This window comes from Ichthyophthirius multifiliis (assembly GCF_000220395.1).
Source record: "Ichthyophthirius multifiliis unplaced genomic scaffold scaff_1120509250944, whole genome shotgun sequence".
Classification (NCBI taxonomy): domain Eukaryota; phylum Ciliophora; class Oligohymenophorea; order Hymenostomatida; genus Ichthyophthirius; species Ichthyophthirius multifiliis.
The window spans coordinates 51,724-78,336 of NW_004086352.1; the positions used below are offsets into that span (position 1 = coordinate 51,724).

At 16.3% G+C, this 26,613-nt stretch overlaps 3 protein-coding genes across 3 annotated transcripts, besides 32 other annotated features; 1 reads left to right on the forward strand and 2 right to left on the reverse strand. All coding sequences in view use genetic code 6, as the record gives it.

Moving 5' to 3' along the window:
• The first annotated feature begins 391 nt into the window (after positions 1-391).
• Positions 392-459: a microsatellite.
• A 742-nt stretch (positions 460-1,201) lies between these two features.
• Positions 1,202-1,257: a microsatellite.
• A 49-nt stretch (positions 1,258-1,306) lies between these two features.
• Positions 1,307-1,346: a microsatellite.
• An 89-nt stretch (positions 1,347-1,435) lies between these two features.
• Positions 1,436-1,479: a microsatellite.
• An 884-nt stretch (positions 1,480-2,363) lies between these two features.
• Positions 2,364-2,393: a microsatellite.
• A 1,387-nt stretch (positions 2,394-3,780) lies between these two features.
• Positions 3,781-3,829: a microsatellite.
• Positions 3,830-3,870: 41 nt separating this feature from the next.
• On the reverse strand, positions 3,871-6,097 carry IMG5_116460 (hypothetical protein; the record flags this gene model as incomplete). Its single annotated transcript, XM_004034613.1, has 5 exons — positions 3,871-4,012; positions 4,069-4,279; positions 4,333-4,422; positions 4,466-4,779; positions 4,827-6,097. The coding sequence occupies 5 exons, from the start codon at positions 6,095-6,097 to the stop codon at positions 3,871-3,873; spliced, it is 2,028 nt and encodes a 675-aa protein (XP_004034661.1).
• An 853-nt stretch (positions 6,098-6,950) lies between these two features.
• Positions 6,951-7,052: a microsatellite.
• Positions 6,967-7,040: a microsatellite.
• A 17-nt stretch (positions 7,053-7,069) lies between the features above and the next one.
• Positions 7,070-7,104: a microsatellite.
• A 69-nt stretch (positions 7,105-7,173) lies between these two features.
• Positions 7,174-7,264: a microsatellite.
• Positions 7,176-7,275: a microsatellite.
• A 391-nt stretch (positions 7,276-7,666) lies between these two features.
• Positions 7,667-7,712: a microsatellite.
• Positions 7,713-7,867: 155 nt separating this feature from the next.
• Positions 7,868-7,933: a microsatellite.
• A 2,535-nt stretch (positions 7,934-10,468) lies between these two features.
• Positions 10,469-10,516: a microsatellite.
• Positions 10,475-10,504: a microsatellite.
• A 130-nt stretch (positions 10,517-10,646) lies between the features above and the next one.
• Positions 10,647-10,681: a microsatellite.
• Positions 10,682-16,336: 5,655 nt separating this feature from the next.
• Positions 16,337-16,396: a microsatellite.
• Positions 16,357-16,397: a microsatellite.
• Positions 16,398-16,443: 46 nt separating this feature from the next.
• Positions 16,444-17,823, reverse strand: IMG5_116470 (nadph-cytochrome p450 reductase, putative; the record flags this gene model as incomplete). The annotated part of the gene is made up of 2 exons (XM_004034614.1): positions 16,444-16,925; positions 17,223-17,823. The coding sequence occupies 2 exons, from the start codon at positions 17,821-17,823 to the stop codon at positions 16,444-16,446; spliced, it is 1,083 nt and encodes a 360-aa protein (XP_004034662.1).
• A 1,681-nt stretch (positions 17,824-19,504) lies between these two features.
• Positions 19,505-19,555: a microsatellite.
• Positions 19,556-20,065: 510 nt separating this feature from the next.
• Positions 20,066-20,105: a microsatellite.
• A 470-nt stretch (positions 20,106-20,575) lies between these two features.
• Positions 20,576-20,673: a microsatellite.
• Positions 20,674-23,659: 2,986 nt separating this feature from the next.
• Positions 23,660-23,703: a microsatellite.
• Positions 23,675-23,732: a microsatellite.
• Positions 23,684-23,733: a microsatellite.
• Positions 23,731-23,813: a microsatellite.
• Positions 23,794-23,883: a microsatellite.
• Positions 23,806-23,849: a microsatellite.
• Positions 23,806-23,869: a microsatellite.
• Positions 23,822-23,864: a microsatellite.
• A 1,059-nt stretch (positions 23,884-24,942) lies between the features above and the next one.
• Positions 24,943-25,001: a microsatellite.
• Positions 25,002-25,369: 368 nt separating this feature from the next.
• Positions 25,370-25,449: a microsatellite.
• Positions 25,419-25,456: a microsatellite.
• A 22-nt stretch (positions 25,457-25,478) lies between these two features.
• On the forward strand, positions 25,479-26,358 carry IMG5_116480 (hypothetical protein; the record flags this gene model as incomplete). The annotated part of the gene is made up of 5 exons (XM_004034615.1): positions 25,479-25,540; positions 25,601-25,701; positions 25,794-25,900; positions 25,963-26,065; positions 26,119-26,358. Coding segments are annotated over 5 exons (613 nt in total), but the record flags the coding sequence as incomplete, so codon positions are not given.
• Between the last annotated feature and the right edge of the window lie 255 nt (positions 26,359-26,613).

Consider the following 26,613-nt stretch of genomic DNA (forward strand, 5'->3'; position numbering starts at 1 on the left):
AGTTTTTATTATTGAATCCTTACCTTAAATATTAAATATATAGTGTATTTAATTATCTTAATCGTCTTATTAATTTAATTTTGTTAACTTATTTCATTTAATTTTATTAATTAATTATACCTAACTAAAATATTTTAATGTTTTCTATTTCTTTATTATTAGTTTTTTGTTATTTTAAATCGTTATTTATTTCTTTTTTCCCATTTTTAATATATTCTATATTAACTTAATTTTAAGAAGAAATAATTTCTTTAGATTCATAATTATTAATATCATTAGTTTCTTAACTACTTTAGTCGTATTAATATTTTTAATTATTTGAATTGAATTAATCTTCCTCTTGTTATTAATTAAAAAATTATCCAACTTATTTATTTAAATTATTATTTATTTTTATTTTTTATTGTTAACTTTATTTATTATTTATTGTTTATTAATTTTATGTATTCTATTTTTATTGTTATACTATGTATTTTATATTATTATTCTTTTCATAATTTTTTTATTTAAAATTTTCTCCTTTTTAATTTTTTATTATTTCTTTTAATTATATTATATATTAATATTCTTTTTATTTATTTGTTTGTCAATTTAATTAATTAAATTTTCTAATTTCTTACAACTTTATTAAGCAAAAAAAGATAACTTTTTTTATTAAATGTTTCTAAATTACTACATTAAAATTAAATATAATTAGAATATTTAGGAAAAAAGATAAATAATATCAAATATATTCATTTTTCTTAAAGAATCTAATTCAAATTTATCATTTTTAATAGAAGGGCATTCATTAATTGATGAAAATGTATTATGTTAATTTTTATTAAAGTAAATCTACTAAAATATATTTTAATTAAGTATTATTAAATCCATTATTTAAACTGTAAATTGATAAATAGATTATTTCATATATTAAGAAATACACATATCAAGAGAATGAATTAAAATAAAAACTGTTCTATATTTTATAAAGATAATTTTTTTATTATAAATTAGATAAAATATCAATATAGATTTAATTGAAATTCTTAAGATTCATAAAATATATATTAGAAAGCTTTATAATTTAGATAAATTATAAAACCGAAAAATTACTTTATAATTGTTTTTAATGTTAATAAATTTATCCATCAAACAAATTACTTATTTATTAATGTATGACATTTTATTATTAAAGATTTATATATTTTAATTTATTTATTAAAGTATATATTTAAAAAATAAAATATAATTTTAAATAATATTAAATTAATTTAATTTTATTATTTTAATTTTTTTCCTAGCAATTTTAATTTAATATATATATATATATATATATTGAATTTTAATATATATCATATTAATTTATTTAGCATATTACAAAGAAAAAAGCTTTATAAATAACAAATTAAAATTAAATTGAAATAATTGTATAAATCAAATATAGGATATATAATTTTAAAAAATAAATTTATATTTTTTAAAACAAAATTAATTTTTCACTTTAAATAATTTTTTTCATTTAATTAAAAAAAAATTATATATTTAGATATTTATATACAAAGTATATTTAAATAAAAATTAATATTTTTTAAAATTATGGAATTAATAATAATTAATTTAAAAATCCTTACTAAAGTAATTAATATAAATGTTATCATATATTTTGTATTATTATAAATGAGATTATATTATATTATAAAAATAAAACCGAAAATATACACTTTCGCTTTATGTATTTTTTATGTTCTTATTTTTTTTTTTTTCTAAAAATTTTTGTTTTTTTTTTTATTCACTGAAAAAAAAATATTTATTTTTTGATAAAATAAATCATTTTAAGAAATTATTTAAAATGTTTTATTGATTTAAAAATATATTTTTAAAGCATTTACGAAAATAAGAAAATTATTTGAGTAGTTTTAATTATAAAAATTTTTAAATTTATGAAAAGTTAATTCAGAATTTTAAACTCTTTTTGTTTTTTTTTTTTTTCTAAATATTTTTAATTTCTTTATATTTTCTTTTGAAATCTCTCTCTCTATTTTTCTAAAATATCGATCCTAATTTAAAAATAAAATAAATAATTTTAATTTAATTTTTTTATTTAAATAATTAATATGGTTATTAATAAATTAAAAATTCAGTCTCATATTAATCAAAAATAAAGTATTTTTAAATTAAATTAATTAAAACAAATAAAACTTTGTAATTTTAATTAAATCATAATTTTATATTTCTTTATTTTTAATTTTCTAACAAACTATATGCGTTTTGTGTTAAATTGATTAATATATTTAAAATTTTAATATATTACTAATAAAAATATAGAAAACTTTATTAATTTTAAAAATGTATATATATTAGAGAATTAATTCTTTCTCATAATTATTTTATTAATATTATCTTATTAATATAATTAAAATAAAATAATACATATTCATATTTAAAAAAAAAAAAATTATTAATAAAAAAATAGTCGATAACAATTTACACTACTTTTATTTTGTTGATTAAATTTTATAAAACAAATCACTCGAAAAAAATTATTTAAAAATAATATTATAAAAAAAAGATAATTAGTAGTTATTTTTTTATATTAATATTTTCATATTCATAATTTCTTCCTCAATGATTTTTTAAACTATTGAAAAATAAATCATATTATTTAGTAAATTACGTTTATATATTAAAGAAATATATATTTATTATTTAATAAAATCCCGCTTATTATTTTTTAGATTTTTTTTTTTAAAGCGCATATTTTTTAATATATATATTTTGTTTAATAAATATAAAAAAAGGAAAATAAATGAGTAATTAAGAAATTGAAAAATAAACTTAATAAATTATAGACTCTTAAATAAATAATAGAATAGTAAACTTATACTTTTTATTTTTAGAATTATAAAAATATAATTTAGGTAAGTTTATATGAATTTTATTAGATTGATATAGATATAGCTTAAAAGTAATAAAATAATAATTTTATATTTTTAATTTGTTTATTTAAAAATTTCTATATACAAAGTCTTTTAGAAAAATATTTCGTAAAAAATTATGATAAAGTGAAGCCTTTTTTCGAAGTTTCCTATTTTTCTAATAATTGTTTTGATTTGAATAATAAAATTTTAACAAAATAAGAATTAATTTAATATTAAAAGTAAATTTGTGAAATAAGATTGATTGCATTATGTTATGAAAATTTAAATTTCAATGTTGAAGATGTTAAAAATAATTTATAAGAGCATCTTAGGTGACATTTATTTTGTTTATAAAAAAATATGTTAAATAATTTTTTATAGCTGTAAAAATAGTTACATATGTATTAATGATATTATTGAAGAAGAAAAAATACCTTCGACAATCGTTAATTAGAAATCAATAAAAAAAAGAACTATTAATGAATAAGAAGAAAATGAAATATAACAAAAATAATAATCAATGAATTCTATGGATTAATAAATTAAAAAGTTAAAAGAAATTAATACATAATCATCACAATAATAATCTATATAGCCATAATATAATAATATAGAAAATAACTAAAAAAAATAAGGTGAAACTAGTGATGATGATTAATTTATTGCCCAACATTTAAAAAATTTAAATGTTAAAACATAAAAAGCATAAAATACAATTAAAGAGAAATAATAACCTAAATAAACAAAAATGCAATTTTAAAATTAAAAAAAGATAAAAAATAATAAACAAGCTTAGTGTAATAAATATATAATTAGTTATTTTAAAATTTTTATTATAAATAGAAATTTTCTAGCAAAAAAGTAATAATGAAAAAAGTAAATTTATAAAATAATGAATTTTGTTTTTAAAATTATAAATTATATTTTTATAAAAATTAAATATTTTTTTTCATGTGTTTTTACTTTTAAATCAAAAATCTTTTTTATTTTTGTTTACATTATATTTAAAACAACCTTTGGCTTTTCTATTACTTCCGAAAGTTCTTATATTAGATTATTTTGCAAGTCCAGTTCCAAATTAAATAGCTTTTTTTCTAAAATCGGATGTTTAACTATAAATATTTTATTTCTATGTTATAATATAAGCATAATAATATATTATAGATACATTAATCCGCATTAAAGAGCTACTTATCTTAGTATTATTTTATCACCATAACCTCTTGGTAAATTAAAATTAGTGAAATAATTAAAATCAATATTATTTTTCACTGTTTGTATTAGTTATTAATTAAGAAATGGAAATCTACATTCTTTTCCATTTTATGAAATTGCTCTATCATCTCTACCAAGATTTCTTATCCAAAGTCTTAATAAATCTATAAAATTGTATTTTTTTGATTGACTTATAAATATATTTTAATAAAAAAACCAAAATTCATTTCTTGTATTAAATCTTAGTATCCATTTCTTTAAAAAGCAACTCTATATCTTGAATATCCTCCGAATATTTCATCAGCCCCTTTTACTTAAATTAAACTCATATAAAAATAAAAATAAAAAACCTAATCCACTTAGCACTATTTTAGCTCCTGATGTTATTTTTTTTTTTTCTACAACATCTGTATGTAAATAACCTTTACCTTAAGTAGCAATATGTAAAACTAAAGCTATATTAAAATCCATATGTGTACATTTAGGATAAATTAATTTAATTAAGTATTCTTCATATTCTTTTAAATTATCAACAGTTTTATCAATTAGGATTAAATTATATTTTCTATTTGGATTTATTTACTATAATTCTTAAATAGCAAAAAGGGCTGTTTTTCTATCTGAAGAAGCATTTAAATTAAAGCTTACATTGAGTAAATCTATACTAAATTATATACATATAATATTTTATTATTTTTAAATATGGAGAACCTTTAATCTGGAGGTAATAATTTATCCAAGAAATAGGTAAGAATCGTAGAATCTAAACCTCCTGAAAATAAGACAGCAATTTTGGAATCAGTAAAAGTACTTTGACTATTTATTTAATTACTAAATTATTATTCACCTTGTAATTTATTATCTTTAAAAAAGTATTTATATTCAATAATATTTTCTATATGTTCTTTTACACTTTATTATATTGCTTCATATATAGTTTGCTTAAAAGATAAAGGACTTTCTATACAAGGTTCCATATGAGGATATGTTTTATATTAAATATTATATAATATATTATTTATTTCATATTAATTCCATATAAATTAGTTAGGATTTTATATATCTATTATAATAAGTGTATTTTATGGAATTTCTATCCATTCTTTTTATTATCCTTAGAAAAATTCGTGTAAATACTTTTTTTCTAAAAATTATATACGTTATGTATCATCAGTTAAATTATAAGCTTTGTCTTCATAATCTTTTTTTGTTTCCTCTTCTTCTTCTTCTATGTCTTAATCTAATTTTTATTTTTCCATATTTATATTTATCGCACATGAACTAAATGCAAATCCATTTTCAGAAAAACCTAAAAGAAGAGATTTTTTGCCAAAAGGATCTTTAGCAATAACTATTTTTTTTTGTTAATTATCAAAGAAAATAAATGCATAATCTCCCCATAATTTATTTAATTAATTAATAATAAAATCTTCATATTTTAAGTCTTCTTTATCTGATTTTGTAAGGATATTAAATAATTACAATGTATCGTTTTCAAACGTATTAAACTAATCATTTTAATCTGTATAAATTTCACCGTTATAAATTAATATTTATTCTTGAGTAGAATTTGTTATTGGTTATATATTTAAAATATTGTTTTATCCTCTTAAATGTAATAAACTGTTACAAAAAGTCAAAGTCAAATTATTTGATTAATTATCAAAAATATTTTGATTAAAAATTTATTAATTTTCCTAAATTGTTTATTGATTTTTTTATATTGAATATTATTTATATGTAAATATGTTTGGACCTCTCGGACCTATACTTTACTTAATTGCATTAATATCAAAATTATTGATAATATTTTTTTTTTCTTGAATATTTTTTATAATGTCAAAGCTTGCTTTCAAATGTTTTTCTCTTAATCCTTCATGTTTATCAATATAAGGATTTCTTATATATTTTTCAAATAAATTAAAGTTTATTTAATTATTAGCTAATTATATTCCATTTATACAAAAACAAATTCCACACATTTTATTGAATAGTTATTTATTTTTTTATAAAATATATGATTTTTAATTTGTTTTTAATTTTTTGTCTTAATGTAAATTTATTATATTTAATACCTATTTTTAAGAAAAAAATAATAAAAATAATTTGAAAAAATACTTAATCTAATATAAATCTTTAATATAATAAAATAAATCATTAAATATTTTATAAATGACAAATCTTTTGTTTTATTTTATAAAAAATAAAAACTAAAACATATAATGTCATTTTAAATTTAATTATCTTTTATGCTTATAATTAATATATAAAATTATATATTCATAAGTTATTGTCTATTATTCATAATAAGTACATTGTATTTTTTTTTAATTATATTTGTATCATATTATTTTATTTTTAAAAAATTCTAAAAAATAATGGGATACGAATAAATTTTATTTATAAATTTTTATACCGTTAATTTAATTAATTAAAAATTAAATTCTTATATAAAATAATTTTTATTAATAAATAATGTATTATATAGATTGAATTTATAAATATTTATTATAAATATTATATATATTAAAAGAGATTTTAATATTAATTTAAATTAAGTTAAAAAAAAATATATTTTATTTTTTTATATATTTATATAATTAAAAGAAAACTTTATAAATAAAAAAAATGAAAAAATTGAATAATAGATTTTTTTATGAAAAATATTAAAAAAAATAATAAATATATAAAGTATAAAAAATGTATAATAGAAAACTAAATTAATGCAGTATAATATAAAAAATTTGAAATATATGTATATGATAATATAAAAAATAATAAATATATAATTTAATATTCTATTAAATAATAAATATAAATTTTATTGTTAATGTTAAAAAAGAAATGTAATAAATAAAAAGAAAAAAAAAATATAAAAAAAAGATATATAAAAGAAAAAAGAAAATAAAAATAAAAATAAAAATATTTTAAAAAAAAGATATTATATATAAAAAAAAATTATTTGTAAATATAAAATTATATGAAAATAATATAATATTAATAAATAAAAAAATATAACTAAAAAAAAGTAATTTAAATCTTATAATTATATAACAAAAATATATAATATTAATTTATATAATATATAATATATAATATATAATATATAATATATAATATATAATATATAATTTATAATATATATATATTTCATATTATAAAGTAAAATTTTTCAATGTAAGTTTTTACTGATTCTCTCATCAATTCGAAATATTCTTATGATTATTTTAAAAATTTATATATTTTAACTATATTTTAGTTTAATTAATTCATATTATTTAATTTTCAAAATTAAAAAAAGAAATTGAATTCATTATTTATATTTATTTAAAGATTTATATTTATATCTTTTTATAAATATTTAAATTAATTATTTTTAATATGTATTTATTTTTTTTAATTTTGACATTAGATTTTTTTTTTATTTATTTATAATTTTTTTATAATTTAATACAATAAATAAAAATATTTATAACTTCTAAATTTTTATTTAATATATTATATAAATTCTTCATGATTTATAAAATAAAAAATATATATTAAATAAAAAAATATTTTTTATTATATATTTATTAATTATATATAAATTAATATATAATTTTTAAAATTGTATAATATTTTTTTAAATATATAACCTTTTTAATATTTTTAATTAGTAAAAATTTTTTTAAATAAATTTCTAAAAAAATTTTATTACATTAACAAAAATTGCATAAAAAAATTGTAAATCAAAATTTAAAACAATGACATATTTATTATTATTGATATTATTATTATTATTATTATTATTATTATTATTATTATTATTATTATTATTAGCATTATGGACAATGTGAATTCTTTATTTATTTTATTTACAATTTTTTTTATTTTTAATATTATATTTACCCTCTTAAACCAATCTTTAATATGTTCTTTGTGGCCTCCATGATTACATAGTTTACATTTTATAATACTTCCTCTGAATATCTTAAAATTAATTAATTTTTACTAATTATAATATAAAAATAATAATATTATACTTGTATTTCACAAATACTACATTTTAATCCTTCTGGATATTTTTATTTTAAATTATTTTTTTCTTCATACGTACCTTATCCCGTTTTATTTTAAATTTTCAAATAGATATTATTTATAAAATCTATTGCTTAATAAATGTTTTCGTTTAATTCTATTTGTTTTTAAATAAATCTTTCTTTCACAAACAAAGTTCTTTTATTTAAATTTTATTGCACTTATTTTAATTAGTTTAAAAAGTTTTTCTTATTAAATATTTATAATTTAAATCAAAAAACAAAATATTAATAATTAATATTATTTATATTACTTTTTAGTTATATTTTAAAATTTAATATCTATCAACTTTTTTAAAAAAAGTTTAATGATAGTTAACTTTATAAAGTTTATAAAAAGGTTGCTTTCCATTCAGTTAATTTGTAATTTACAAAGTATTAGAAAATTAAATTAAATTAGAAGATTATTATTATTCTTATAAAGGTTACTCTGACAACTTTTTTTGTTTTTTAATTTATATTTTTTTTATTAATGTATTTTATTACTTATTTGGTTAAGTAAAAATTTTCATAGTCATCTTCATCTTATTTATAAATAAAAAATTTAAATTAAATATTTTCAAGCATAATTCTTTTAAATTATTTTAATGAAAAAGTATCTATAGAAAATTTTTTTAAAAACTATTCTAATTCATCCTTTTTAAACTCGAAATTTTAATTTTTTTTAGAAACACTTTTTAATAATTCTAAATTACTTAAAATATTATTTTTTATTCTAATAAATTAAATAAAGCTTTCTAAAAGAATTGATTGAAAGCAAATAATAAAATATTTTTCGGAATTTTTAAATAACTAATCTTAAAAATAATGCTAAATTAATATGTTTCCAATACAACTCACATCTTCTGTTTCTTATAGTGTTTCACATTCTAATTTATTCAAAATTAATTTTATAATACTTTTAGAATCTTCATAAACTAAATTACTATATATATCTTTAAAAATAGTTTTAATATATTATAAATAAGGCGAATTTTTATTTTTTTCGTTTTCAATCATCTATTACAAAAAATAAACAAAATTATTTTCTTTTTTTAGAATTTGTTTTTCAAAATCAAAAATCTTTAAATTATAAAATTAAAAATAATAAAAAATAAATATAAAAAATTATACATATATTAATGATAAAATATCTTCATTTTCTTTATTTTATTATTAGTCTTATTATAGTTATTCAATTAGTTTAGTAAACTTTATATAATATTAGTCATCTTTTAATTTTTGTATTTTCTCAAGTGAATAGTTGATATTTGTCATATTTACTTTACTTTCTATTACATTTTTATTTGAGTAATCAAAATTATTAGTGAAAAAAGTTGATGTTTTTAACACACCTGAAAGTGGGTTTTATGTTTCAAACTTAAAATTTAAAAAGTCATGGCTATCTATATTGTCATCTTCTTATTATTATTAATTAAAATTATGTTTATATACTTGTTCTTCAGTATCTTCATTTTCTGTGATTAAATAACATTATTCGTTTTAATTATAATTTATAGTTAATGGTTTTGAATCTCTTCTGGCTTTTTAAATAGCTTCTTAAAGCTAGTTTTTTTTTAATTCATTATCAATCATTTTAATATCTTCTTTTTGAATATATTACTTAATTTTCAAATTTTTTATTAACGCTAAATTTCCATTCGGACTCCATGCTATGATCGAGCCTCCAGGATAAGGGACAAATGAATTTTAATTAGTTTAATTTTTAGTTATTTTTTAAAAAAAAAGTTTTACCTTTTTTTAATTAATTTTTTTAAAAATGCTTTTTACCTTTTCAAGCATGCGTTCTAATTTGGTTGTTTCACTTAAATCTTTTAATTATTTTTTAAAATTGAATTCGTCATTTAATTGTTTTTCTAGTTATTTAATTTCATCATTTTTTACATTTTTTATAGGATAAATATTCATATCTTCTAACTTTAAATAATTTTTAGTATTATCTTAATGGCTTTTTCGGATATACTTTGTTGATAAAATAATTAATAAGTCTAATTATTAAATTTATTTTAATTACTTTTATTTTAACATATTATTATTATTAATTATATATCATAAAAATTATATAATTTTAATCATATTTATTTTCATTTTTGCTCTCATCTTCGAACTCAATTTTATATACACTATTTATACCAAATTATTTATCAAATATTTTTTGTATTATGTTTTAGTCTAATTTATAAAGGGAAGAATTTTTACTCTATTCATCTCCTGAATCGTTATTTAAAGATTAAGAACTCATAAATTTTATAAAAATTGTACTTCTTAAAAAAGATTTATATTTATTTTGATTTTAATATATTTTATTTTAATTTAATAAATTTAAATCAATGATGCATTATTCAATTATTATTTTTAGAAAATAATTAATAAATATTATTATGATAAAGACTTTTTATTAATTAATTACTATTATTTATAAAAATTCGATTTTAAAATTCAATTTTAGCGGAATTTAAATATTTAAAATTAAATTTATAAAATTAAATAAAAAAAAAGCTTAAAATTTTTCATAAAAAATAAATAAATGATCAAATAAAATAAGACTAGATAGAAAATAAATAATTTAGATGAATGTGCAATTAACTACTTTCAATCTTAATTTAACTATTAATCACTAGAAAGTAATTCACAGAAATATAATGTAATTTAAAACCAATATTTTAATTAATAATTAAATGATTCCAGAAGTATAATAATAAAATAATTAGTTAATACAAAAATAAATATAAAAATTAGATTTCTAAAAAATTGGAGAAGAATAAGAAATAGAAGAATAAAATAAAATATTATGTTCCACTCCTTCAATTAAATAAAGAAAAAGAACAAAAATACAAATATTAGATGATTAGTCAGATATGAAAAATAACAGTTATTAAAAAATCATTTTTTTAGAAAATAATTAGGAAAGTAAAATATATGAAAACATAAATAATTAAAACTAAAATCTATTCAATATGGATATTGAGGAAAAGAAATCTAGTAGACATCGTAAATTGGTGAAAAATAAAAACAAATAATTATAAAGTTAAGCAGATGATAAGCTTGACATTAATTAAAATTACTCATGTTGCCCTATATGTTATCAATATCCAGCTGATAATGTTTTTGGAAAAATAATTTGCAATCATGAATTTTGCATAGATTGTATCCTCTAATGGTCTAAGATTAATACTTAATGTCCAGTATGCAGAACTTCTTATGATTAAATAAATTAACATAATTATAATTCTGATGAAATTAAATAAATTAAGGTTGAATAAAAAAATAATTTATAATAAGAATATGATGAAGAATCATAAAGTCAAATATAGGATGAAATATGTTACGTATGTGGAACTGATTAGGATGAAAGTAAGCTAATGGTCTGTGATAATTGTGCATTTCATATTTGCCATACTTATTGTGATGATGAACTATTAGATGATTAGATTCCTGAATATGACTGGTTTTGTTAGGATTGCAAATAAAATCCAACATGGTTTTTATGAATTTTTTTTATTAATGTTTATACTAATTATATAAATTAAAAAATTATTTCTTAATTAATTAATATTTTTTTATATTTTTTTTGTTTTTAGATTTATCATAATTTTTATTTATTCCAAATATTATATTTACTAAATATTCTTTTCATGTCTTATTTTATTATATTTATCAAATTTTAAATATATTTATGAGGATCTTAAATTCAAATTAATTAATTATTAAATATAAAAAAATATATATATAACGTTAGAAGCCTCTTATCTTTAAACTTTGCTTCTTAAATAAAATTAAACTATTTTTATGATATGGTTTTTAATAATTAATTCAAAAAAATAAAAAAAAATATATTGCTTTTTTATAGATTTTATTATTGAATTTTTTAAATAAATTATATAAATAATAACTATCAAAGTTACCAAATGAATATTCTTTTGACTGAAATTCGAATGATTTATAAATTTGTATTATAATATCTTATTTTATTCTTTCAAAAATATAAAAAATCAAAAATGAAGTTATTTATGTTCGTCTTAAAATAAAAATTGGCAATAAGTTTTTGTTTTATGATAAAATTAGATATTAAACGAAAATAATTTATTTAAATATATTTTTATATTAATATATTTATTTTTGAACAAATTTAATTTTTTATAGGAAGATTCAGAAATTGCCTATTTTTAATCACAACTTAATTAATTTAATAAATTATATATTCACTATTTTTTAAAAATCAATTAATTTTATGTATTTTTGTTGTTGTTATATAATATTAATTTTTCATTTTTTTTTACATTTATACTATAATTTTTTTAAAAAACTCAAAAAAAGAAAAAGGTTATTAAGATATAATATAAAACGCAGTATATTTAAATATAATAAAATTTTTGTTTATTTATTTAGTACTTTTATTATTTGATTATTTTTTAATAAAAAATAAAATTATATTTTTTTACTAAATATTATTTTTTTAAATATAATTTTGTCTTTTTAAATTAAAATATAAATTATTTTAGTATTTAATTATATGAAATTTAAAAAAAAATATTATGTAAAAAATATATTTATATATTTATGATTTATTAATTTTCATACATTTTAATAAATCTATACTATTTATTTATTTAATAAATTTAAATAAAAAAATATATCTGTATTAATTTATTAATAAAAACCTTTTTTCAAAATGGAAAAACCTAAAATATTAAACTTTCAGACTACGAAATATATATTAAACATTAGTGATAGATACAGAAATTTTTTCATAAATATTTTTGAATATAATTATTTTAAAAAAATAAAATAAAAGGCTTTTCGTATAATAATAGTTTTTTTTTTAAAAAAGAACATAAATTAATACTTTGCTTTAAAGTTGTCATTTTAAAATAAGTAGATTACATTATAAACGGAAACAAAATTCTTTTAAATTTGAGCCATCAATCTATATTTAATATGGGTGGATTTTTTAAGATAGTAGATATATACATTTAATTTTAGAGTTCATATCAGGTGGAGAATTATTCTCATATTTAAAAAGTTTTGGTGCTTTAGAGCTGAATCATGATTGTTTTTGTGTCGCTTAAGTGGCATTAATGTTTGAATATTTGCTTTCCAAAAATATGATTTTTAGAGACTTAAAATTTGAGAATTTATTAATAACAGATGATGGTTTTTTAAAATAAAAATATTTTGGGTTTTGCTAAAACAATTGAGGGAAGAACTTATACCTTTATATATGAATTTTGGAATTGATCCTTTTATAGATGAAAATCATATGGCAATTTATTAAAAAATATTAAAAGGAAAGTTAAATTCACAAAAACGCAAAATCACTTATTAAAATATTTACTTGTCTATGACCTTTCTAAGAAATATGCAAACCTCAAAAACTAAGTAGGTAATATCAAAGACCATTGGTGATTTGCAAATATTTATTTCAAAATTCGATTTTTTTTAAAAAGGTTCGAGTTCATTATAAATCTGAGCTGTCATAAAAAATAATATAAATATTATTTTTTATTGTTTAAAAAAGGGCGCAATACTTTAGATTTTATAGTTACCATGAAAACGAAATACTAAACCAGTTTTAAAATCAGCAGATGATCTTCTCTTATTTTTAAATTGGTTATTTATTTTTAGATTTTTTTATTTATAATATAATATATATTATTTATTATTTGTTAATTTAGTTTTTTCAGTATTTTTTTTTTAAAAATCAATCAAAAAAAAAAAAAAAAAATAATGGACAAACGTCTTTTTTTGAGTTTAAAAAAAAAATACAGAAAAGATTTAAAAAAAAATATGAAAATATATTAGTTATATATATTATAAATATATTTTTTGTTTGTTTGCTTTAATTTTTTAAAAATCATTACATTTATAAATCTTTTATTTTTTATAAAAACTAAAGCAAATAGTTTATTTTGATTTAATTAAAATATTTAGTTTAAGTAATAAAAAATCTAATCAAAAAATTACAAAAACAATTTATAATTAAATATATAAATTATTATTGAATTTATTTCAATTAGAAAAATAAATAAAAATATTAAAGAAACTAATAAAAAGAAAAACACCATAAGAATATGTGAATTATTCAAAACACTTCATATTTTTTTCAAAATAAACATATCCATTTATACAACTGAGGCATTATATTGCATTAATACAAGTTTTACAGAAATTCTAACATTATTAACAATCTCCATATTCATTAAGATAATATCCATCATTACATGTGCAATAATCGTTTTGAAAAATCATACTTTATTTGCATTTTACACAACTATTAGGGTTTTATTTACAAGTAAAGCAATTCGTGTCACATATAAAATTACATAATTTTTCTGAATTAATCCCAAAGCCTTCTTAACATTCAAAACATTAATTATTTTGATCACAGGTTAAACAATTTTTAGGACATAATTAACATTATGAAATACTTTAGTTTAAAACATATTGAGGCAAACATAATTAACAGCTTATAGCATTTATGCATTTTTTGCAACCAACCTAACATTTAAAACAATTTCCTTATTATAAATAATATTATTCATTGCAATTTAAGCATTAAATTTTATCTGTACCAGAACACTTAATACAATTTTCAGGACAAATTTAGCATTTCCCGTCATTATAAAATGTACCTTTTTCACATTAGCAACCAGGACCATTCATTTAATCTAAACAATGGCATGTTTAACCTATACAAAAACCATTTTTAGAACAAAAATTATCACATGGATATATATTTTGACAAAATTATTCGATATCAGGGCATTAAAAAAATCCTTATATGTAGAAAGGTTCAGGAGATTTAATTATTTAATTATCTCTAGTACATGTAAAATTATATTTTCCACCAATAGATATTTCAATATATTTTTTATCAATACAAGTGGCAAAATAACACATATAAGAGTTAGTTTATTATTGATATTTTATTGGATAAAGCGAAGATTTAAAAGCCTTACTTTAAGAGCCGAATTTAACCCCGAATTCCTTAATTAAGATCTGATTACTTTTATGATCTTAGTTTCCTGGATCAATACATAAAGTATTTCTATAAGGAATATAGAAATTACAGGATGAGTTATCTATTTTTTTACATATACCCCATGATTAATAATCGAAAGAAATGGACCTACTTTCTAGAATGGTACAAAACTCACTTTAAGGATTATATTGTTCACAATTTAAGTCAATAAAATCACATCCTTTTCCCTTTCCCCATTAATTGTTATCTTCAAACGCCATTTCATTTAATTAGTACCATCCAGAGTCCTTTATTAATGCATTATTTTATCCTCCCCAATATTTTCCTACAGTGTAGGAAATTATACTTTGCTCAGAATCATCCTCATTTTTTTCCAATGACCACATATAATTAAAATTACTTAATGTCATTATATCATTATATAAAAAATGTTTGTCCCAGGTGTTTTCTTAAGTTATTTTTATTCCTTCTAAAGTATCGCAATTATAGTATTATTTTCCCCATCTTAATAATGATGGAAAGGAGAGGAAATTATTTCCATTCTTATACATGTAAACAGGGTAAAAATCATTAGTTTAAGGATTTATGAAATAAGGAAAATATTAACTATCAAAAAGTAGAAGCTAAAACATTTTATGAATTAAAAGATTTAAATAATTTGTAAATTCAAATGTATTAAATTCAGTTTCATGCAAATTGTTTTGATTATGTGTTAGAATTGCCAATAATGGGCGCCCTGTTTTTTTTCGCCTTAAACAGCTTTTAACGTATATTAAATGTGAATCTTTCTCTTTGTTTATTATATTTGTAACAAATATATGTAAATCTGTATTAACAAATCCTGTTTTTATATTTTTTTATTTTTTATTTTTTTTTTAATACCTTACATTTTTTGCTCATCTGTAAATTAATATGTACCACATGATAATTAATTTAAAGGTATTTCTATTATTTCTTATTATTCTTTTATTTTAATTAATTATGAAAAAAATTCGGTTGCAACATCAATTGCTCTGTTAATATTTGATCTCTAATATATATTAGTTATGTTGAACTAAGAAAAATCGTAGGTTATTCGTATAAACTATTAACAAAAGATTGTTAAAAGATTTAGTATAAAAAAATATATTTTCATATGAATTTATCTAAATTAAAAAAAAAATTAAATATAATAATATATATTTTAATAAATTTAAAAATTAATATTTTATAAAATATAATAAAATAAAATAAATTATTGACATTAAAAAAAATTATTTATTAAAGTATATCAACCCCATACTTCCATTAAGAATTTATTTTAAGACTACATTTCTTAAACTTTAAGAAATGCTTAATAAGGCATAATCTTACCATTTTCTTAAAATATTTAAACAATCAAATTTTTTATATCTTCACCCATTTTGCTACTTCCACAAATACATAAAACCCCATTTTTGTTAATAAGAATTTCAGTTAACATGTCTAAATCATTTTTCATTGCATTTTATACATATTCTTAGTTTCTTTCTTTTGAAAATGCAACTTTTAGGGTTTTGCAAATTTCTTTATTTTTAAACCTTTCTAAATCTTCTTTATAAATAAAATCTTCTTAATTTCTACAGCCAAAGTACACATAACAATCGCCTTTAAAATTTTAAAGATATTCTTTTTCAAGTAAAAAAGCTCTAAAAGGGGCAATACCAGCTCCAGGCCCTACAAATACATAAGGAATATAACTATCAAGCTAAAAATATTTACTGAATACACTTTCTTTAAACATACATTTAATAAGATCTCCTTTTTTAGCTTATTAAAAGAAGGCTGAAGCCAATCCAATAACATTTTAACCATCAAAATTAGCAAACGAATGCAAAGAAATACAAAAAGAAAGCTATTAATTGTCTGCTAAATTAGAAGAGGAAATAGTATAATATCTAGGATATATCTTAGTTGAAATCTAAACAAGAATTTCAAAAGGAATGCTTATTTTATAAAACGAAATCAAAGAAAATAAAGAGTGTTTTTTTTCTGTTATAAAAGAGTTAAATTTTTATGCATCTTTGATACAATCTTATAAAAAAATTGAATCGTTTTCATATTTTGTATGCATTATTAATGCCTATACTTGTAATTTATTAATAGATCCTTTAAAATCACAAAATTTTTGCAAAAAAGTAACTATTTTTATAGGAGTTGGAAATGGTAGTTTTATATTTTCTTACTTTTTTTTCAGTACAAATATTTAATCGAGATTAAGTTTTAGCATTTCGGCAAATTAATTAACTGAATTAATATCATTTTCAGGAAAAACAACTAAATTTCCCGCTGTTTAATATTTAAAAGATGAATCTTTTAAATCTAATTATATATTTAAACGATTATTGAATTATTAAACACTAAGAATCGGTAAATTTTAGGCTTAGAAATAATCATTTAATTTATTTTCATACAAACTTTCATTTTCATTATTTATTTTTATTTCATCAATATTTACTACACTTAAATCATTATTATTTTCAATTATATAAGGAGAATTTTATTCATATAATTACTATATGGAGATTTCCTATAATTGGTATTTTTAGTTTAACACATTCCATAAATCTTCCTTCCATTTTTCGAAATCGTCGTTTGTTTTTTCATTATATGCATCTCCTTTTCCTAACATATACATACTTTTGGCACCCAATTCTTAAAATTTCTTATCTGTTTTTACTCCCATTCCACAAAAATTCTCAAAAGTCGAATTTCCAAGCGCAAAAATTATATAATGAAGATTTCCGAGAATATTACTATCCTACTAAGTTTATAACCAAGCGAAAAATTTCTCTGCATCAGCTGTTGGACCTCCTTATCCATAAGTAGAAAAAAAAAATATTGAAGGAATTGATATTTCTGACAATTAAGAAGGTTCAAAATCATTTATATGAATGAGTTTTGGAGAATAATTATTTGTAATTGACTCTTGCATTAAATTATTTGCTAAACGATTACTTGTTCCACTTGTTGTAGCATAGAAAATATTCAAAAAACCACGTGATTGAATTTTTTAAGCTAATTTTGGCTGTTTTTTAATTTATTTTTCTTCTGTTAAACCTAATGTATTACTTAATTGAGTTTTTAATATTGACTTTCGTACTTGAGCTGGCTTTAATTTAGTATATATTTAAAGTTCGTCGATTGGTTTACCATCTTTTTTTTAGTTTGCTTACTAATTTTAACTATAACAACAGCATTATTAACCCATAATTTTGTTCTTTTATTTAATATTTTAAGAAAAATAATAAAATATATTTATAAATTAATAAAAATTTATTATTATATATAATAATTAATAATTTATAATTTGTAAAATTTATTTAAAAATTAAATATTTTTGTAACTAAAAATATATTTCACAAATAATTTTTTATTTATCATAATTTTCTATTAAGTCCAAAAATAATATAATTTAAAAAGAATAAAAAATCAATTCAAATATTATAATTATATTTATTGTAAATTAAATAATTAAATATAAATATAAAATAATTAAAGATAATATTAATAAATATGTTCATTTTTAAAATTATAGCAAAATTAGATAATTATTTTTGGACAGAATAGTAGTAAATTCAACACGTATAGGAAAGTCATTTAATTTCAAATAAAATGTTAATATTTGTAAGATTTTTATTGGCGTCATACTGCATTGCTATAGCAGCTTGGCATTCACTAATTATACATAATGTTAATAGTTATTTTATATATTTAACTATGTGGGGACTTATATCATCAGAATTATATTTCATATTAGCTACTATTTCTACAATTTTTAAAGAAAATAAAAATTAAAGATTATGGAAATTTTAGCATATATTATTTGAATTTGTATTTTGTATATAGTTAGTTATAGTATTAGTTTTTTATGCAGTTATAGTTCCTAATTAAGGGAGCTTATCTTTTGAAGGATATAGTGTATTTTTAAATATATAAGCCCATGGAGGAATATTTTTATGCATATGGATTGAAGCTATTGTAAATAATATTTAATTTGTTAAAAGGCATTTATTTATTATTTATATTATTGCTTTAATTTATGGAGGGGTTAATCTTTTTTATAGTTTAAAATACAACCCAGTATATCCAGGAATCACATGGAAAAACGGAATATCCTATATTACTTTAATTGGATCAATGATTATTATATATATTTAATTTTAAATAGGAAATTATTTATTTAATAAATGGAAGAAAACAAGAATTTATGAAAATTCTTATTGTAAATATTAATAAAATTAAAATAATAATATTTTTTTATTTATAATAAAAAAGGAAAAATAAAAATTAATGTAAAATAGTGAATAAGAATTTATTAATTAGATAATAAATATTTATTAACTTAAAAATATACATTTATTTATATTCCTATATTAAATTTTAAATATCCCATCAAATATATATATATTTTATGTAATATTTGTAAAAGAATTTATTAATTTTTGCAAATACTTATAAATTTTTTTAAAATACCTATATTAATGTAAAAATAAAATATTTTTTTAAATAAGCGAAATAACAAATAAAAAAAAGTTATTTAAGAATAAATATTATAATTTATTTAATATATACGAATATTCTTAAAATAATGGGTTAAGAACAATCAAAAAAACTAAATCGTCCAAACTAATAATTTTATTAATCTCGTTCAATAACTCCTTAAAAATAAAACAACAATTTATATTAAAAAGAAAATCTATCAAATAAAACATACAAATAATCCTCAAAATACAGTCTTAAGAAAAAAGAATTATTAGAAAATAAGCAATTAATATAAAAATAAAGCTACCATAATTAAATAAATGTTTCCCCGGATTTAAATAATACGAAATTTTAATTCAGGGTAGATAAGATAACTCAAAGCTTTTTTCAAAATAGAAGAATAAAAATAGAAAATGAAGAAAAAATAGAGCAAATTAATCAAAGTTAAAATTTTTGCATATATTATTAATTAATTTAAGTTGAATATGAAGGAAGTAATTTTTTAAATACTGTTGTTGGGCTAACAACTATGGTAACGTAAAATAGCAAATTTTAATTTAAAGAATCTTAAGATAATATAAGAAATATAAAAGGTTTAACTAAAAATATAATGTTATAAGAATAATGCATTAAATTGAATTATAAAGACAAATTTCCATTTTAAGAAGATATTAAAAAAAAAAATATATTTTATTCCTCTTTATCTAGGTATTTTTATTTAAAATAAAAAAAAAAAATAACGGTATAAAATAAAAAATTATAATATTTAGGATAGTTCAGATAAATTAAAATAATTAATTCGAACGTTCTTAAGAAATAAATAGTATTTTATTTTTCAGCAGACCAACTTTTAAGCAGGAAAAAAACAATTAAGAATAAAAAAGTTAAAAAAATTAAGTTAATAATTAAAATTAATATAAATAATAATAATAATAATAATAATATAATAATAATAATAATAATAATAATAATAAATATAATAATAATAATTATAATATATATAAGAAGAATAAAAAGATAAAGTATAATTTAAAGAATATGAAAAAGAAATAGTTATTGTAAATGATAAAGAAATTGAAAATTAATAACAATTTTTTTAATAAACTAAAATATTACCCACGATAATTTAAGAAAAATTTAATATTGAAAATCTTCAAAAATAAAATTAAAATTCTTAAAAATCATTTTATAAATTGATATAAGATATAATTCCTTTAAAATAAAATCCTAATCCGAATTCATAATTATAAATTTAAGTATAATAACCTATAGAAACTCCAAATACATTAATTTCTGAAAGATAGAGATATTAAATGGATAAAAATCTACATTAATCTATAGACTAAAATTATAATTCTTATTTTAATTCAAAATAATAAAAATGCTAAAAAATATTTTCTTAATGTCCTTTATCAAATACAGAAGTATAATACTATATAAACAATTAAAATAATATATAGCCCTTAGTTAGCAACACAAATAGTACTTATACTCGTTCATAAAATAATATATCCAATATAGATAAATCATAATTTAATAATTTAAATAATATTTAATGTCATAATAGTAATTCAATAAAACATAACTCTCCTTATAAAACTGATTTTATTCCTACTTACAATAAATTAAGAGTTTAAATTAATAAAATAGAAATTCTTTCAAATAGTGAAAACTCAGATTATGAAGATGAAAATATTAAAAGTAAAAATTATGAAGATGAATAAACTGACTAACCATAATAAAATTAAATGAGTTTGAGAGAATATGAAAGATTAATATAATTATAAAAATAGAATAATACTATCACATAAAACGAAAGTTATCCTAATAACTCTAGCTAGCTAAAGTAATAGTAGAATAAATATGAATAATTTTAATCATATCAATAATATCCTGTTGTTGAATAAAAACCAATTTATTGTCTTTATGAAGCTAATAAATAAGAAAATACAAGTTAAATAACTACTGAAATAATAAATAGCAACAATTAAAAGCATATTTAGCCATAAATTATAAATACTTCAGAATAAAACTAAAAATAAACTGTATATAACAATTTATTGGATAAAAAAAATTCAAACTAAGAATAAGAATATTCTCCTCAATTTAAAATAGAATAATAATTTAAAAATGAAAGATAATATAAAAAATAATCAAAATCAGATATTAATTATCTAAATAGTTTTTAAAATTAAAATCAAAACGAAATTAAATATTTTAACTAAATTCCAATAATATAGAATTAAAACTTACAATAAAATTAGAATAAAAAATACATACATAATACACATTAATATAACAAAATATTTAGCTAAAATAAATTAAATACACCTTCTAAACCAAAAATATAAGATTAAATTTCGAATGTGCCATAAAGCCAAATATAGGCATATACAAAAAATCAAAATAATGCGAATTGTACAGAAATTTAAATTTAATAATAGTATCCATTAAATATATAAAATTAGATTAATTATCAAAGCCTATCCTAAGTATAAAAAATTAATAAAGATGCACAAAATATGTCAAATGTTCTAAATATATGCAATAAAAAAAATGTACCAATAATTTAAATAAATTAAAATAAAACAGACAACTAAGCAATAAATTTAGAAAATTAAATAATTATAGAAAATAAGGATAAAACAGAACTCTATAAAAAATCAATAATAAAATCAGTATAAAATCCTCATCATTTATAATATAAAATAATTAAAAATTAGACATATGAGTCTTAAAGCTCTAGTAATAATTAGGAAAGTGATTAAGAATAGTCAATTATAGAAACCAAAAAATAAAATAAACTTTTTAAAACACCTAGTTAATCTTGCAAATAACCGGAGAAAGCAATTTAAGAAATAAAATAATAAACTGTATTGACAAAACCTATATAAAATCCATTTTACAATGAAAAGCCTTCATATAATTAAAATTAAAGTCCTTTTGCTTAGCAAAATTTTAAAAATCTAAATACTTAAAGTTGCTAATCCATTTTAAAAAAATATTAAAATACAAATAGTATATTAAAGGATTAAAATACTTCATAAAACTCAACATATTATAATAATTAAAAGGAAAAAATAAATAGTTCTAGAAATAATGTTCCAAGAAAAATAATCGAAATCGTAGACTCACCTCCAGAAACTTAAAAGAGTTTGAGAATAAGCAGAAGTAGTTCAAGAGATAAAAATAAAAAAACAAAAAAACAAATAGAAATAACAAATTATATATAAGTTCCTTTAAAATAACATAAAAACAATTAAAGCCAAAGCAGTGAAACAGAAAAAAATAAATATAATTAATATATAGATAAATAATTATATGTAAATAAGGAAAAAAAAAAATATAAAAACTCAACAATTATTAATTAGAAAATAATCTGCAGAAAAATAATAAAAATACAAGAACATAATAAGGAAAAAATAATTATTCGTCATAATATATTATCAATTAAGTTTAGAAAAGTAAAAAAGATTAAAGTTAAAATAATATTACAGATTATCAAAATAATGAACAAGTAGATGAAGAAGAGGAAATATTACATATGAAATTAGATTTAAGATAAAAAAATAAAAACAATAATTTAAGATAATAAACAAATCAAACTATTAAGACTTTTAATTCGGATTAAACAGAATTCAATTAGCAAGGAATCTATAAATATTCTATTACTCTAGAATAAATTATGTAATAAGATGACAGCTATTATTTAGATAAAAATGATGATCTTCTTTAATCTTGCACTTAGTAATAAAATAATAGTGGAAATTCCTATAGTTAATATTATTAAAATAAATTTTATTGAATTCATTATGTTTAATAATTTTTATAAATTAAAAAGATAAAATAAAATTCTTTAAAAAGATAAAAATTTTGTAAAACAGATATAAAAATAAAATAATTATAATTAATTTCGATTAAAAAAATCTATAATAATAATTATAAAAAATATTTTTTAGAAAAAATAATAATAATAAATGTAAATAAATAAATATTATTATACATAAATATTTATATAAATAAATATAATAATATATATATATATATGTATATATATTATTATTATTATTATTATAATTATTATTATTATTATTATTATTATTATTAATATTATTAATTATTATATTTATTTTTATTTATATATTTATTTTATATTTTTTTATTTAGTATTTTATCTTATCTTATTTATTTATTAATTCATTTTTTAATCATCTTTTTTTTATTTATGTCAATTTTTTTTCTATTTTTTATTTTTAAATTGATAGTATTTTTTATTTATTATTTTAATATGTTTTTATTAAAAATATTATACATATTTTATACTATTATTATGCTATATTAAATCTTTATATCCTGTTGACCTAATCTTAATTACTAATTCTTACATATGGAGCTCATTTATCTATATCATAATATACTTTGCAATTTTCATGATGATGCTATAAGTGGTATATTCAGTTTTAATTATAATATATCTTAGTTACCTTATTTTTTATTTATTCACCCTATATTATATTATAAATTTAATTTAAATTTTAGTATTCTATATGCTTAAATTAAAAAAAAAAAATAGGAATAACCTCAAATTCATAAAAGGCGATTTATTAGTAATATTTTGATAAAGAAATATATAATAAATATAAATAAAAAAAATATTTATTTTCTGTATTTTTTTATAAATTAAATAATATAAAGATAAAATAGAATGAATATTCAATCTTTCTTATTCTTTTTTTTTTAAATTGAGTTGTAATAAAAAATTTGGAGTAAAAATAAAAATTAACATATTATCAAATCTATAATTAATTTTTTAATTTTTTTTATATAAAAAAAATATACTATAGTTTTATGATTTATTATATAAATCATAAAAATAAATTAATAAACATAAATTATTTATTTGCATATCTTATTATTTTTTATTTATAAACAGATTAGTTGTTTTATAAAAACGAAAATAAAACTAATAATTTTTAAATATAATATATATTTCTTTATATTTTAAATTTAAATCTAAACTATATTTTAAGTTGAAGTAAAAATACATATTAATTTATATTAAAATTTTAATAATAAATTTATATTCAATTATTTATTAATTACATAATATTTTAAAAAAGCTAATGCCATAAAATTTTTCTAAACTAATAAAGATAAGATGGTTAATATTTTTTTATAAAATGTTTTAAAAAAAAAATAAATATATTATTAATTAAAAAGAGATTAATAACTGATAGACATTACAAAAATAAAAAGGCATAATAGAATATATATATGATTATTATATATATATATATATATATATATATATATATATATCATATAATGCTTTTAATTTATAATTTGAATATAAAATTTAAATAACTTGTAGAAAAAAATTATTTCTATAACTAATAATTAGTAATATATATCAATATTTTTTTTTATTATAAAAACTTAAAAAATAAAGATTTAATAAATTTAAATTAAATATATTCATATATAATTTATATTGTCATTTTATTTTATATTATTAAATAATTTATTTGCTAAAATATATATAAATTAACTTAATTATTTATTTTAAATATCTTTCAATATAAATTATAATAAATATTTGCTAATTTTCCATTTATGATATTAAATTACTGACTAATTTAATATTTTTTGTTATAATTTTAATTTATATATATACAATATATTTTTCAATATATTTTTATTTTAATAAAAATTTAAATCAAAAAATATTTTAAAATTTTATTTTAAAAAAATTTAATACATAAAAAACATTAAATAAATAATTTTTAGATTAATATCATAGAAATGAGTAATTAGAGTGATGCAGAGAAAGAAATGCTTATTGAATCTATGTCAAAATTAATAGAGTAATAAGCCTATAAAAATAAATTAATTTTTTTTTTTTTTTAATATATTAATTTTATAAGACATATACATCAAAATAAAATACATTAAAAAGAAATATTTGATTCTTTAACAACAAATGATTTAAATAAAATATTATCAAATATAGAAGATAAAAATATCAGTATTATATTTATAAATTATTATAATAATATTAAAGCTTTTAAACATACACACCATATTTATATTTTAATAAAAATTTACAAAAAAAAACAGAATTAAGAAAAACTTCTTGTAGGTTTTTATGTGAAATTTTATATGAAAATAATTTAATTTAGGAAATTTTTTGTTAATTAATTGGGATTTTAAATTTAAATGGGAAAGTATTTATAAAAATATATTGAAATTAAAATAAATTAAAAATAAAAAAAATATTTTAAAATAGATATGTCTAAATAAAATCAATTCTTCCTTTTTTCAACATTTAAAATATTTACCAGAGATATTTGAAAATATAAAAAATAGTGAATATCCAAAAAACTAAAATGGTTTAAACTTTAAAAAATAAAATCATAAATACAAAAAAATATAAAAAATAAAGGATTAAATCCACTCTGCTGGTATGTATAAGTAAGCAATAATGCCTATAATAAAGTTTAATTTATATATCCTTATGATAAAAATAACTCATTACCATGTGAATTTTTAGACCCTTAAGAATGCATTTTTGGAATATAAATTGAAAGTTAATATAAGCCTTAAAAAGAATTTTAAAGAGAATACGTAAAAGAATATTAAAAAGAATTAAAATCTGTCTCTCCAATATAAACGCATGGAAAAAGTAAAATGTAATATAAATCAAATTTGGATGTAAATAATAAATACTTAAAAAAAAAGTTACTATGTATCTAAACTCCAGTATAGATAGAAAATTTTTCAAAAGTTATAATATAACCTAAAATTCATTACATTCTTCTTAAAATAAATTTAGTAAAAAATAGAAAAACAATAAAGCTTACTTTATAATGTATATTTTATTTAAAATGAAAAGATATTTTTTCTCATAATGTGCAATCTACAAATGCAAGTTATGATG